Source organism: Pieris napi, chromosome 15, assembly GCF_905475465.1.
Source record: "Pieris napi chromosome 15, ilPieNapi1.2, whole genome shotgun sequence".
NCBI classification, from domain to species: Eukaryota; Metazoa; Arthropoda; class Insecta; order Lepidoptera; family Pieridae; genus Pieris; species Pieris napi.
Window position 1 is genome coordinate 3,281,812 of NC_062248.1, and position 15,117 is coordinate 3,296,928.

The 15,117-nt window shown below is 30.7% G+C and overlaps 1 protein-coding gene and 2 long non-coding RNA genes across 5 annotated transcripts; 2 read left to right on the forward strand and 1 right to left on the reverse strand.

Annotated features, from left to right (window-relative positions):
* The first annotated feature begins 3,151 nt into the window (after positions 1-3,151).
* On the forward strand, positions 3,152-4,328 carry LOC125056799. Of its 2 annotated transcripts, none has more exons than XR_007118115.1 (2): positions 3,152-3,498; positions 3,654-4,328. It is a non-coding gene; the product is annotated as an uncharacterized LOC125056799 (long non-coding RNA). The 2 variants fall into 2 exon arrangements; XR_007118114.1 differs by having other exon boundaries at positions 3,152-3,491.
* Positions 4,329-4,504: 176 nt separating this feature from the next.
* On the reverse strand, positions 4,505-7,040 carry LOC125056797. 2 transcript variants are annotated; one of them, XR_007118112.1, is made up of 3 exons: positions 6,980-7,040; positions 5,381-5,546; positions 4,505-5,095 (listed from the first exon to the last, which is right to left on the reverse strand). It is a non-coding gene; the product is annotated as an uncharacterized LOC125056797 (long non-coding RNA). The 2 variants fall into 2 exon arrangements; XR_007118113.1 differs by lacking the exon at positions 6,980-7,040 and adding an exon at positions 5,659-5,700.
* Positions 7,041-8,527: 1,487 nt separating this feature from the next.
* On the forward strand, positions 8,528-11,722 carry LOC125056611 (ADP-ribosylation factor-like protein 8). Its single transcript, XM_047659800.1, has 5 exons — positions 8,528-8,753; positions 9,108-9,188; positions 9,275-9,348; positions 9,540-9,701; positions 10,691-11,722. Exons 1-5 carry the CDS (start codon positions 8,631-8,633, stop codon positions 10,812-10,814), a joined length of 564 nt encoding a protein of 187 aa, XP_047515756.1. The 5' UTR covers positions 8,528-8,630; the 3' UTR covers positions 10,815-11,722.
* The last annotated feature ends 3,395 nt before the right edge of the window (positions 11,723-15,117 follow it).

A 15,117-nucleotide genomic window follows, 5' to 3' on the forward strand; every position in this document is an offset into this window, starting at 1 on the left:
ATGCCACGTGTTTTTACTATCGAAGAAATCAATAATAAAATTTAATTGATTAATTGTATTAAATTTGGACACTTTTAATATTTTAATGACAATTAAATTAATTAAATTCCTAACATATCTTCCTTTTTCCCTCTCTCTAAGTCTCGGAAATCTAAAGTTTAAGATTTGTATTTATATGAACAAGAGTTAAAAATTAGTTTGCCAACGACATGTGTACTTTGTACGCACGCAGTTTTTTTTCTTATTAGACTAGGAACTGGTACGCTTTTTTCTTGAAGGTCCCTAAGTCGATTTGGTTCGGTTACGTTCAGTGGGTAGCTGGTTCCACATATTTAGGGTTCGTGGAAAAAACTTCCTTAAATAACACTCAGATGTGGAGCGACGGACGTAGGTGATACGAAAAATTAAAGTAAGTAGATATTAGGTAGGTCGTCCTACGTGTTTTACCTGAATACTATATAATAACTAGCTGACCGGGCAAACGTCGTTTTGCCATGTATATCATTTATAATAAAAAAATAGGGGTTGATGAAAAATAGGGTAGAGGGGTGAAAGGTAGGGGTTTTAACAGAAAAAATATTTAAAAATAAAAACTATATATTTAGGGGTGGACTACCCTTAACATTTAGGGGGATGAAAAATAATGTTGTCCGATTCTCTGACATACCCAATAAGCACAAAAAATTTCATGAGAATCGGTCGAGCCGTTTCGGAGGAGTTTAACCACAAACACCGCGACACGAGAATTTAATATATTAGATATAGAATTTCATACTTTAAGTTTACTTATTAAATTATCTTTAAATGTGAAACGGTATCATTAATAAGCCAAGCAAATTTTTATCTACGTATAATCGTTTTGGAAATTAACGCTATACAAATAAAAAAAACACGTTGTCTTTGCCTTACTTGTATTGTCTTTACGTGGATAAAACTATTTAATATAATATGTCTAGATAAGAAGGTAGATAATAAGTACCAATCTTAAGTACCCTCTTTATATTCGAATGTGTGTATGTATGAATAAACAATTAAAGTATTGTCTTTGGTTTGGGATAATTCTATATCCGTTTTATTAAAAAAATATATAGGCAAAAAGGTGATTTGTGCGTACGTGCCTGGCATAAGCCATCGACTTTTTAGATATATGAAAAATGTTTCCTTCAATGTTCCTTCAATGTACGAACGAGTATTAGATGACCCACTCTGGTCACAATAATACAAGATCAAAATTGTAGTTTAAACACCATTACCGTGCCGTCATCAGACCTAAGAATCGTACGTATTATAGGTACCTAACAATTTCTACCAAGCCTGTACGAGCCACGCTCGTTTACACGTGCCGACGCGTGGAAAGGAATGGTTCTAATGAATCATGAATCAATGAACAAATCAAACATACTTAACAAGTGTTATCTAAAATACTTTTTATCATCTATTTATTTATTATTGCTTATTATATATTCAGAATAAATAATAATATAAAATAAGAAGTTACTGTTTTTGTTAACATAGTTTAGTACTTTTGTTAAAAAATAGTTTCCGTTGATTGTAAATATTTTACTTATTACACCCATCCCTAGCAATATGACTGTTGTATGCGCCACGACAAGTATTTTCCTGTAAAATCAACCTTTTCCAAAAATACCTGTTACTTTTAAGATATTACTTAGAAACCCGTGCGACTGCAGCTGTGTATTGTAATGATTGCTACAACAAAATTTGTTGTGGACTTTCTAATTCAGGGCCTGATTAACCCTTAGGCTAATTAGGCTGCAGCCTAGGGCGCGACGATCTAGGGGGGCGCGGGCGCGGTGAATTAGTGTCTTCGCTAGTTTCGTCCCCTGCATATTCCAACTAGACCAAGACAAAACACTAAATAAACTGTGAACTGGAAAAAAATCAAAGTAAAGAGACCAAAATAAAAGCAGTTTTAGAAAAAATTAAAACTTCAGAACGTTACTCGTAACGCATATCAGGCATTGTTGATACGGGAAGAATGTCTTAATCTAGCGCAGCCGCAGGGAAGGTGTTAATAAACAGTGAAATAAGGGAAATCTTATAAAGCGCATCACCATTTCGAAGCGAATCACTCTTCTGACACATTGGATTTCTCGGTACCACAATGAATGGCCACAATACACAATTTCTTTTAACAATAAATGCTATACGATATATCCATGATTTAACTCGCTGTAGGAAAAGCATACAATTTTCTGTTCTTAGTTTGATTTTATATAAATAAGTTTTCTATTGTATTAGTATTAAGTTTCTGTAAGAATATAAATAAAATAAAAATGGTATGAAAATTCGTACCATGACGTGACACAACCTAAAATTGACCGTTTAGTTATCAAAATAAGCGATTCTTAAATGATTATTTTTGTTGAAATCATTTCGGATGTACATAGTCTAAATATTAGGTTAAACCTAAGTAAGATTAATGGGATATACTAAGTCTCATATAGTAAAAACAGTATTTTTAATTTTCGCATATTTAAGTATCTGTTTTATTTTGTGTTAATTAAGAGTTATTAACCTTCAAATTTAAATTTATACCGTCTTTAAAGATGTTGAGTTTATTTGCTATGGATCACCGTATCAAAGTTTCGATGAAGATTTCAGTGTGTCTACTCTTGCACAATTATATTTAAGTACATCTAACGTTAAATATTCAGTTAACTAGGTATGTAGATAGTAAGTATAACAAAAACAATAAAACACTATTCCTTAAAACATCATATTTGCTCACAGTGGTTTCGCGTATTTCAGGAAAATCTCTTGCGGCCCTTCCAATAATAGCACAATAAATTACATACCTAACCTTCTTTAGTACCTAATTTAGTTAAAACTATACAAAATCGGTGTAGTAGTTTTTCAGTCTATGTTCAACAGACGCCGAAGCCGGGTAAATTAGGACTTACATATTTTATAATAAATAAATAAGGATAAGAAAAATGCTTATTACTGTGAGAAAAGAAACATGTGAGAAAATATTTGAAGAGGCGGGAAGACTCGAATTTTGTTTAGGTTATATTTAGTATTATTTATTGTTTTAAATATTAAATTTCAGTTTTCTGTATATAGTTTTGTCTATTGATGCGCTTATTTGTTTCATTTTTCGTATATAATATTGTTTATCTATGTAATCTGGGGGTCTAGCCATATTGGTGTCGAAAAGTATTCTACATACACTACCGCTTTTGCGTAATTGTACTGTCGAAAACGCTTCGTTCGTAGCCAAGAGGCATGTCGATACATTACCGCAAAGTCGACACCGTAGATGCGAGCTGCTGTTCGTAGCACTTTATTCCGTCATATTGTCTCTGGAGTCTGGATTAAATGTATTCCTAATGTCACTTTTATAAACAAATAAAAGTTAAAACTTAACAATACTTATTATTGTAAATTTGCAATTGGAAGCTGCAAAAGGGACATTAGAATGTCAGAAAGGTCGGACCAATTTTCAATTTAAGTGGAATTTACGGAAGGTGCAAAGTGAATATATGAATTTTAATTGCATGTTTAAATTAAATACCAATGTTTCATGTTTTCTCAGAAATTTAAGGCTACAAATAAATACAATATTTTGAAATTGCATAATCGCGATATACTTATAATAATTAGTAGTACTCATTCTTTGATATTTTTAGGATTTGACCTCACAACTAATCTGCAAAATGAAGAAGCAACATATTTTGTTACCGCTTAGAAGAAACAATAGAAATAGTACTGTGGATTGATAAATAAAGAGTGAAAATAAGATTGATTAGAAGTTGATAAAGTCCAAGGAATTAAAAAACAATAGAAAAAAAACGTAGACTAGTGTGAACACTGATATTAGAGTTTAATTTAAGCTTTAATTAGGTTTGGTGTTTGTGCTTGAACATTTTTAATGTCAATTTGAAAGCAGATTTTTATATAAGTGTAGATTTTATTAGTGATTTGCTACTAGTTGGAATTATCTCTGTTTATGTCCATCAAACAATTTCAGTTTAAGTTAGAGTCATAAAGGTTGATTGTTTATAATAAATTTATACTTTTAGAAAGTGAGAATTGAAAAGCAGCAAGTACTCAATGAAATGAAAAGAGGGATTAATCAAAATTATAAAATAGAAACTTAGTCTGGTATGAAATTATAACCCTTAATCAACCTTTGTTTCCATATTGATGCTCCAACATCTTAGATATAAATTTAAGTTTGATTCTGATTTAAAGTTAATATTTATGTCAATTAACTTTTGGTTATATCAGTAATATGCTACTAGTTTATATGTAAATGCAAATTCTGTTTAAGTAAGAAATGAATAAACATTGTATGTTATGTATTTGTCAGTTTTATTTTTGGTAATTTACCTATGTCTTTAGTAGGAAAAACCATTAAAGTGGTTAACAATATTAGTTTATTTTACAAGAATATACAGATAATGCATATATGAATGACCCGTACCTACTAATAGTTAGGAATATTAAACAAACAGGTAGCAAAATAAAAATGTTTCAGTTATGGTTATTTTTTATTAAAATAAGGCACCAAATATCTTCCTTAACATAATGCAGTCTACATAGAAAAATAAGCATATGTAACAACTTATTAAACAATACAGACATTACTACTGAACACACACAGGTGCACCAAATTCAATGCATTACTACCTAAATATAGATGTATTCATTTATATGTAGATAATTAACTAATAAATGCAAGTGTTAATTTGCAGCAATGTCAATATCTTGGTTGTGTGCTGTTATAAACAAAAAATTGTTCAATTCATAAAACCTAACGTTAGATGTTGTGATGATTTCATAAAATTACTATGATACCTACAATTACTATGAATACATCTTGGGCGATTAAAATAATAGTGATTGTTTCCTTAACACAACAATTGTAAATAATAATAGTTATTGTAAAGATATAATTCTTTCCAAAATCTACAAATGCAGTTTGTTTATAATAATATCTCATTAACATTCAAACTGCTGAACTTATTAAGATTAAATGTGGAAGAACATAGTTTCAGTTACTGTTTCCTGTTCTTGAGGTAATGTTACTTAACCAACCATTATTTCATACTCCATAGCTTCTCTTTTTCTGAAAAGAAAATATTTTAGTTAGTACTTTTATCCAATAGAAAACTGACAAACTAAACTGTAAGATCGGTCCAAGGTTTGTTCAATAGGTAACTTTAGTATTAAATCTCTTTACTTAATTTTAAACTTAAAAATATACTTAATTTGTCAATTAAAGGTTTTAATAACCAAACATTGTCAGTAACTCCCAGGGGACTTGAATTCAAACTTCTCATTCATTAACAATATTATAATAACTTCTCTAGTATATTAACTTAGTAAATAATTAAAGAAAATATCTGCTTACCATTACTTAGTATTGCTCACTAGATTTTATATATCCAAAGTTCATGAAGTATAAATCCACTTTAATTGATTAATTTAAATCAATATTATATCATTAGCTTCTATTATAATTACAATAAAATATATTTACAACTTCTAATTAGGTTCATTAGTGACTGCTTTCTCATCTGAAATATACAAATAAAATGTACAATCATTTTACTTTGTGATTACATAATATAAGCAATATTAAATGGTATATGTATATCTACAAATTAAAGAACAATTTCATGAACTTACATGCAATATAAATATCAATAAAAGATATCCAATATAAACAGAATTGGGAACCTTAAGTTGGCGGGGGGAAATTAATTTTTTGCACTTTTTTTTGGCTCTATCAACTGTTCGTTAACTGTTCTTCATTGTTCTATCAAAAATTTTTTTTGTTCGTTCTTATATTTTTTTTTTAATTATAAAAAAATTGACCCTCAATTTGGCACGAACTATAGATATTTTGATATTATTATTTTTTTTCTAATAGTTTAGAACTATTTAATAACTGTTCGTTCAAAATAAACAACTGTTCGGCTTTCATTATCCTGTAATTTAATAATAATTAACTTTTTTTATAAATCTTAATTAAATGTTATTGCGCATGCGCAGTATGAATGCGCATAGTTCTCATAAATTATGCGCGGCCTATTTGAATTCGATTCAAAGAGACAACACAACAATAACAGCAGCAACAACAAAATCATCATCATCATACTTTCTATTTGCAAAGTTTATTTATTAGATTTTGATATTAATTTTAAATTAAAATTATTTTATATTAATTTTGAAGTAAAAATCTAAGTCAACTTATAACGTAAGTAGTACAGAAAAAAATTTGTTAAGTTTTCGTATTCGAAAATGAAATTATATTATCATCTATTTTAAATGAATAATTAAAAATATTGACTGAGAATGAAAAAGAAATTGGTTCTAGAATATATTGTATCAATATATAAATATATAGTTTGCATGGGACTAATCCTTTTCTATTTTTCTCAATCAATATATTTAATCAGGAATGTTAAAAGAATGGATAAGTACAAGAAATACGACTTTAGATGTTAAGAAAGAGTTCATTTTGTTTGTATAAAATAACAAAATATAAATGAAAGTAAAAACCGGGTGATGATGATGATTTTGTTGTTGCTGCTGTTATTGTTGTGTTGTCTCTTTGAATCGAATTCAAATAGGCCGCGCATAATTTATGAGAACTATGCGCATTCATACTGCGCATGCGCAATAACATTTAATTAAGATTTATAAAAAAAAAGTTAATTATTATTAAATTACAGGATAATGAAAGCCGAACAGTTGTTTATTTTGAACGAACAGTTATTAAATAGTTCTAAACTATTAGAAAAAAAATAATAATATCAAAATATCTATAGTTCGTGCCAAATTGAGGGTCAATTTTTTTATAATTAAAAAAAAATAAAAATAAGAACGAACAAAAAATTTTTTTGATAGAACAATGAAGAACAGTTAACGAACAGTTGATAGAGCCAAAAAAAAGTGCAAAAAATTAATGTCCTCCCGCCAACTTAAGGTTCCCAACAGAATTTACCTCTACTAATTTGCTGATTTTCTTGATATTTTCATATTTATCTGTGTATATTATGTTATCCTCGCATTGATTCATAGAAATACTAAAACTCTTAACTTAAAAATATTAACTCTAGTTTAAATTATTATAATTACACGAGAACGTTAAAAAAAGACAGATAACAAATTAAAATCATTTCGTTAAAACATCCAAAATATGACCATGTTTTTAAAACGGTAGCCATTAAAGATGGCAATAGTTGTACTGAATTATTGCAAACAGCAGCTTTTGAGATCACGCTAAAACATGGCGGAAAAACACCGTTTTTTCTACACTGCCGAAACATTAATTGGCCGTTGGCTACCGAATAGCGTAAGCGTTAATGTGTGTCTTTTCGTAGCACTGTCATGGCGTCGCTTATTGTATCCCGACTCACGCCTATAAGGCCTAGGCTACCGACTGTCGACACGAGCTGTCATTTTCATACAAATTTAGTTTTCGACTTTCTACATACACTACTGTTAAGCCATCTTGGCTAGACCCCCTGTTTTGGCTTTCTGTACTGTCTAAGTATTTGTTTTGTAATATTATGTATGTTAGCTGTAAGATTACTTATAATTAAAAAAATAATTATAATATTTTTTTTCTTTTATCATGTTCATGAATTTTATTATTTTCTTCTGATTTGTTCGTTTTGTTAAACATTGTATTAAATTTGGATGGTATTTTTCATATTTCTAATGGGTAAATAATAGCTATTTAAAAATATTGTAATTACATTATTAATTGCTTCGGAGGATGCAATCAAGATAGATGAAGACTTCTTCAGACTATATTCAATTGGGATTTAAACATACTCGTATATGTATTTACATAATTCAATGGGGCTCTGGTACGCAAATACATGTCTCTCTATTCAGCAAGTTTGAGCTAAAAATTTTATATCTTAAATGAAATACTTTGTTTGAAGCTGGGCATGAACAGGCTTTAATTGTTTAAAATATGAGCTTATAACTAACATAAAAATAACTTGGCTTATTTAATGGTTCTTAAATATAAGTGTCACTTCAATATAAGTGAAGTTGAACTTTTTGGACATTTTCGGAAACGAGCATGTTAAATTACAATTTATGAGTGTGGAAAAAACTAAAGGGTTTCTTTGGCTTTAATTTAACTAATGTTAGGTTACATAACTCGAGTGAAAAATAATTTTGATATATGTATAACGATATAGCTATTTATTTTTGGAAAAAGAAATTTTGAATATAAATACCCCATCACATTTTAGGTTAAATGTTTTGTTATCCTTATTATAATTCAATATAATTTTTATTAAACAATTATACAAATTAAAAACGTAATAGCTATAATTAATTATTGAAATTGATGAACGAATTTAATTTAATTATTTAAAATAATTTCATACTGAGATTTATTATCATAAAATAAATCTAATCTTGAATCTGTCGATGCTATTTTGACAGTTAAATTACTAATACAGTATTTATGTGTATAATATCTGTGGCCTGACGACAACAATTGTCATTTGTCATTACGAATAGTCAGCTTTCAGTTGCCATTGCCGATTTGTCAATCGCCAACTTATTAGAAAAGTGGAAAAGGCGTTCAAATAATTTTTCTTTTTCGTAAAAGAAATTCAGTGTCCCTAAAAATGTTAGCATTGATTAATCGCATCCTGGATTGGATTAAAAGCTTGTTTTGGAAGGAGGAAATGGAACTAACTCTAGTTGGTTTACAATATTCGGGAAAAACAACTTTTGTGAACGTCATTGCCGTATGTATTATCATTAAACATTTTGTTTATAATCCCGCAGCGGTCGAGCTGTTTTCGAATAAAGTTCTCATTAGAAACGTTATTACGTTGCGATTACGCAGTCAAACATTATAGATATCATGAATACCGTTGTAGTAGTGTACACTGAAAATTTAGTCTCTTTCATACACATCACTTTTTATTGTTACAAACGCCCATTAGAAGCTAATTAGAATATTGTAGTTGTTTTTAAATACACTTTTCCTAGTAGGTTTTCTGAACAAAACATGATGAAAATCTATCATGATTTAAGAACAATGGTTCAATACAAGTGCCATTGACAAGAACATTTATTTTATTTTTGTGTCTTTTCAGTCAGGGCAATTTAGTGAAGATATGATACCTACAGTCGGCTTCAATATGCGCAAAATAACCAAAGGCAATGTTACTATTAAGGTAAGTTTATTATTGTAGCATATAAATGTAATCTTTATATTATTTTAAGTTATTTACATTTCTAAAGGACCTATATATCTGTACAGGTATGGGACATTGGTGGACAGCCCAGATTCCGCTCAATGTGGGAGAGATATTGTAGGGGAGTGAATGCTATAGTGTAAGATACCATTTCCTAACTTTCTACCATGAAATTTTAATGTTTTACATAAAATATTGTTTTAAGTGTTTTATTTACTCTTAATATTTATTTATCTTTGTTTTATAAAATTTCCATATATATTTGAAGAAAATCAAAACTTTTACACACTTCATTGATGATAACATTGTAGTTTTTCATAAATCTTACAGTTACATGGTTGATGCCGCTGATCCAGACAAGATTGAAGCATCACGTAATGAACTGCACAGTTTACTTGAGAAGCAACAACTGACTGGAATTCCAGTTTTGGTACTTGGAAACAAGCGTGATTTACCACATGCTTTAGATGAACATGGCCTTATTGAACGCATGTGAGTTTTCTCTTTCCATGATTAGAATATAATGTAATCATAACATTTTAAACAAAATATGTGGGTAACACTGAAAATGTTTAGAATTGGCCAGTTAAAAACATTGCTAATGAAAACTTTTTTGAATTTCAATTTTAGAACTCTTTGGTAACCTAATGTAGTATATTGTATTCATTTGTCATTTGTTTTTGTGAATTGGTCGGCAAATCTAAAACTCTCGTAATACATTAAAAGGAACTTAACGCGAGAAAATTTTCGGTCAATGATTTATCATGACTTTCGTTGTGGGTAAGCCCACAACAACAAACCATTGCATTTCTTAATGAAACCCCATCTCGTACCACTACTTACAATTGGTCCAACCAGTTTAAGCGTGGACGTAGCAATCTCAATGATGATCCATGTGAGGGACGTCCTTTAACAGCGACTACTGAAGATAACATTGGTATGAGTCAAGTTCAAAAAATATTACACCAAAATTTAGGATGGATTCCCCATACTTTAACCGACGACCAGAAACACTTTCGCATGGACTGGTGTCGCCAAATGTTAGATAAGTTCAACGGCGGTGACTCAAATGCTGTAATTGACATCGTCACAGGTGATGAAAGCTGGATATATTGCTACGAACCCAAAACTAAAGATAAAATTCGAGGTATTCGCTTTACGAGCCCTGAAGATGCGGTGAAAGCGTACGAAAATGCCATAGAAGAGACCCCTAAAAGACACACTGATTTTCTCAGTGGTTCCATCGAATGCGACGTTGTGTAGAGAGGAACGGAGATTACTTCGAAAAACAATAAAAGTATTGGCAACTTTCTACATTAAGCTGTTTTTAATTTTCTAAACATTTTCAGTGTTACCTAGGTATATGATGACATGTAATTATAAAAAAAACTTTATTATTTATGTAATTAAATGTTAAAATATCTTAGATCTATTAGAACATCAGTACATCTCAATGCAATAATAATATCAATATTTTTTAGGAATCTCTCTGCAATCCAAGATCGTGAAATCTGCTGTTACTCAATCTCTTGTAAGGAGAAGGACAATATTGATATAACCCTACAATGGCTGATTGCACACAGTAAATCTGGCAGTGCGCGTTAATCACATTCTCAATTAACACAAGTCATCCGGAACACTTGAGGCGCAGGCCTGCACCGGCGCTATGCGCTTTACTCTAGCAGATAAATGTTGCACTTATTTGGCCTAAGCGGTGTTTATTATTTACCACTCTTGCCAAATATCTTCACTATACTCTTTAAGCTAGGAGAAATTTTGATCCTTATCTTAGTATTTAGGTTTCGTTGAGACCGAACTAGTCTAATAGCAAATTGTTGAATTAACTGGCAACATTTGAATATAACTTCGCCTTGTGTCGAATGGAGACGACTTGTTGAATTGCTGATAGAGTTTTGCCAAAGCACTTATCGTTTGTAAGACTTGCTATTGATTGTATTGTGGTTAGTTTGCAGCTAGTGCATTGATATGTGTTTTGGCAAATTGTTAAATTTTCATATCGAATTAGAACCAATTTGATTGCTGAGAACAGTGTTTGCCGTCTTAGTTTCTGTATGCTTCATAGGGTTTATTTTTTCTTAATATTAGTCCATTTTTACACAATTTAAATTCAAGTGATTAATACAGAAATTTAGTAATATTACAAATAATGTAATAGATTATGACAAAACAGACTCATGGCATATCATGTTGATGTGATAATTCGGTATGAAGTTGTTCGAATTCCTTTAGATATATTAACTTAGCTTGAGTCGGTGCACTCTCTATTATAACTTGTGTTTCATATTATATTTAATTTTGATATCACGGCCGTGTGAATGGAATAATATAAAATATCGAAGGCGTGTATACTATAATTAAATGTGGCATCTTTTAAATTTATAAAAACTTTATACTCGAAATTGTTACCATTATAGCTGAGAAAAAATTGGTAATTTATTATTCAAGAATTAGTTACGATTATTTATTTTAATCATTAAATATATAAAATTATATGAGTTGAGTCTCAATCATTTACATTAATTTATCAAGAGCAGAAGGGTGTTGCATTTGGAAAGGTTTTTTAATTTTGTGACAAATTATTTGTATGGGAATGACATTAGCTCACGCTTTGACACGTTATGTTTTCATACCAATTCGTTTGGAGTGGGCCACGACTGTCGAAGTGATTTTGTCTCATGCCCCAGTAATAGGTCGGTTATCGAAAGCTGGCGGGTTCACAGTACTCACACTAATGCAATTTCACATACAGTATGTTTCAAAATATGATTTTTTTGCCATGCTATACATTTTAGTCCACTCATACACGACGGACAGTCTATTCATGATGTATTTATGATTGTATTTCAGTTTGACATCACGTCTCGCGCTTATTCACAGACACTACACAAGCACAAAGTGTAAATGTGTTGAAGCCGCCCGCTTTAGTTAACATACCTATACCCTTCGCATGAACTAGGGATGTGACATTCTGCATAAAAAATAGATTTTTTATTAATCGATTTTTTGAATTAATTTCAAAATAAACACCCTAAATATTTTATTTTTCATGGTTTTTTTAAATTAAAAATAAACAATAGAATTTATGAACACAAATTAACGTTAATAATCAAAATCGAAATTAACTGTCTCGTAACTTTTCTCAAAATCTCGTTTTGATAGATTGTAGGTGAAATTTGATAAATGCTGAGTGTATGCCTTTTCAGTAGCACATTGCAGTATTTTTGTTGTCTTTTTTCACATCCCTAGCATGAACTATACGTAATGTAGAGTAGTTTGCGTTAGGCTGAACGCCTAACTTTATTATTATATTATTTGTATTTATAAAATACGAACATATATCGTTCGAAAAGCATTCTTAATAAACGTATAAAATTGTCTGGAACGCATGACAGCTTTGTATCGGTATCTATGTAAACGAATGTATAATACAATAAAGCCGGTTGCAGACCGAAAACTAAGCTATGCCAAGGCTAAACTAAGCTATGCCAAGCAAGCTAGGCTAAGCTAAGCTAGAAATAAATAGCGTGCACACCAACAGCTAAGCCAAAGCTCAGTCAGTGTGGCGAAGGATGTGCAAATGGTGTGCGGGATAGCGGGAGGGGCTTAGCTTAGCTCGTGTAGCTGCGCATCGGCATACACAACTAAATTAGCTTCGCATATTTTAGTTAGCTCACATAGCTTAGTTCGCATAGTTTGCGGTCTGCACACAAGTATGGAAAACTGCGTCAGCTATGCGAGCTAAGCTAAACTAACTTAGCTTAGCTCTTGGTCTGCAACCCGTATTAATATTGTAGTTTGTGCTAAGGGTAACAATTAACCCCTTTCTTAATTCAACGATTAAAAGTCTTAAATATAATTTATATAAATCTTAATCATTCCTGTAAGCACAAAGTAGCAAAAAATATTCCATTATATATTATTTGAAACATTTAAAAAGCTGCCACATTGAGTGTATGTAAATTAGATTACTTAGTTTCTTCTAATATGTATAAATATTCTCATTGTTAGCTAAAATTAAGTTAAAATTTATAAAATATGATAATACATAGTGTGATACTTTTTTTTCTACAACATCAAAACATGTCTTTCATTTTGACTTTTTTATATTTTATTCGATTGCTGACAAAAAACTCGTGTTTTGTTTTTTTAAAAGCCTCGGGGAATCGCCATTGCCAAAGAAATTAATACAAATACAGAATGTCTAAGTATTAAAAAATACACGATGCGGCCAACGGGTCATTTTATTTTTATATGAATATTCTCCATAATTAAGTTTTTTTTTTTTTTAAAGACAATTCACACCAATTGACCTAGTCCCATGCTAAGCTGGTGAAGCTTGTGTTATGGGTAATAGGCAACGGATATACATACATATTATAGATAGATAGACATATAAATACATATTTAAACACCCAAGACCTAAGCACAATACCAAATGCTCATCACATCGATGTTCGTCTCAGCCGGGGATCGAACCCGGGACCCATGGATTCGCAGTCAGTAAGTAAGTCAAGATCTTCCCTGTAACTTTTTAACGCACGCATTAACATGTGCTGATAGTTTACTATTAGGTACTATTCACTTATTTTATTAGTAAAGGAAAATTCTATTCATTTTTTAAAGTCTTTATTACCATATTTCGTTTTAGAATACAGAAGCGCTTTAAACTGAAGACATACTACATAGGAAAAATGATGGCATTACATATTATATTGCCAGTGGTGCGTTATTTTCTAGTTTTGCTTATTTTTAGAAAATTCTTTTCTAAAAAATTTCATAACAGTCATAAGTTGGCTTCTGTATTCTGAGTAATTTGTAGAGAAATATAATTAATATTATTGTAAAAGGAACTATTGAATAGTCTTATAACAAATCATACTTAATACCTACGAATATTATAACTCTCATACGATTTCAACTACATACATTTATGCATGTAATTCACACGTAAATAATATATAAAATACATTTTAATGTTTAAAAATTCGATAATTTCTTTTAAAAATGGAATCCAAATAAATACTTATTGAATAATATTACAATTTGTTAAATACTGATTTACCATTTATATGTCATTTAATTAGTTAATATTTATGTTTAATTTTAAATATAAGGCCCCCTTCATCTTACCTAGTTTAATTCTAAGATCAAAGCTAAAAGTTTTGCTCCTACTTCTTAAAAGAATTATACTTTAATATATTTTTGACATATCGAAGTCATTTTAAGCACTCTTAACTTTAAATCTTATGGTGGCTGTACACACTCGCCGAGAGTCTCGACCGAGAGGACCGAGAGAAGAGCGCAGCCTGTACACACTCGTTACGTTAATTGTATTTAAAACGCCGTTGATAATGGACGTGGCAACCGCTGCTGCTATTTGTCTTTGTGCAATGAGTTATTATAATTTTCTTCACGTTAACCATTAAAAAAAAATACGAAGCCATGGCGAAGAAGAAGATGGTCACTATACACCGCAACAGAAATTGGTAATTAGGATCATAAAGTTTTAATATTATCCAAAATTTAATGATTGAACGAGTGTGTACAGGTCGCTCTCGTTTTACTCGCGAGACCCTTTGACTCGTGCGCAAAAAACCGACAGGCGACCGAGAGAGGCGAGACCAACTGCGAGGAAGCGAGGCGAGACGAGAGCTCTACTGTACACTCTCGCACTCGGCCTGTCTCGGGGTGTCTCGACGAGTGTGTACAGCCACCATTACACTTACAATTTAAACATAGAGAAACAATGAAACATCCAAACTTTCACTTTGTCGAAGTTTAGGCAATGTCCTAGCGCAGAGTAGACCAGTAGGAATATAGCAATAAACTAAAGTTATCATCTTGTTGGCGCTTTTGGATAAGACTATTGCTTTACCAACGAACATGT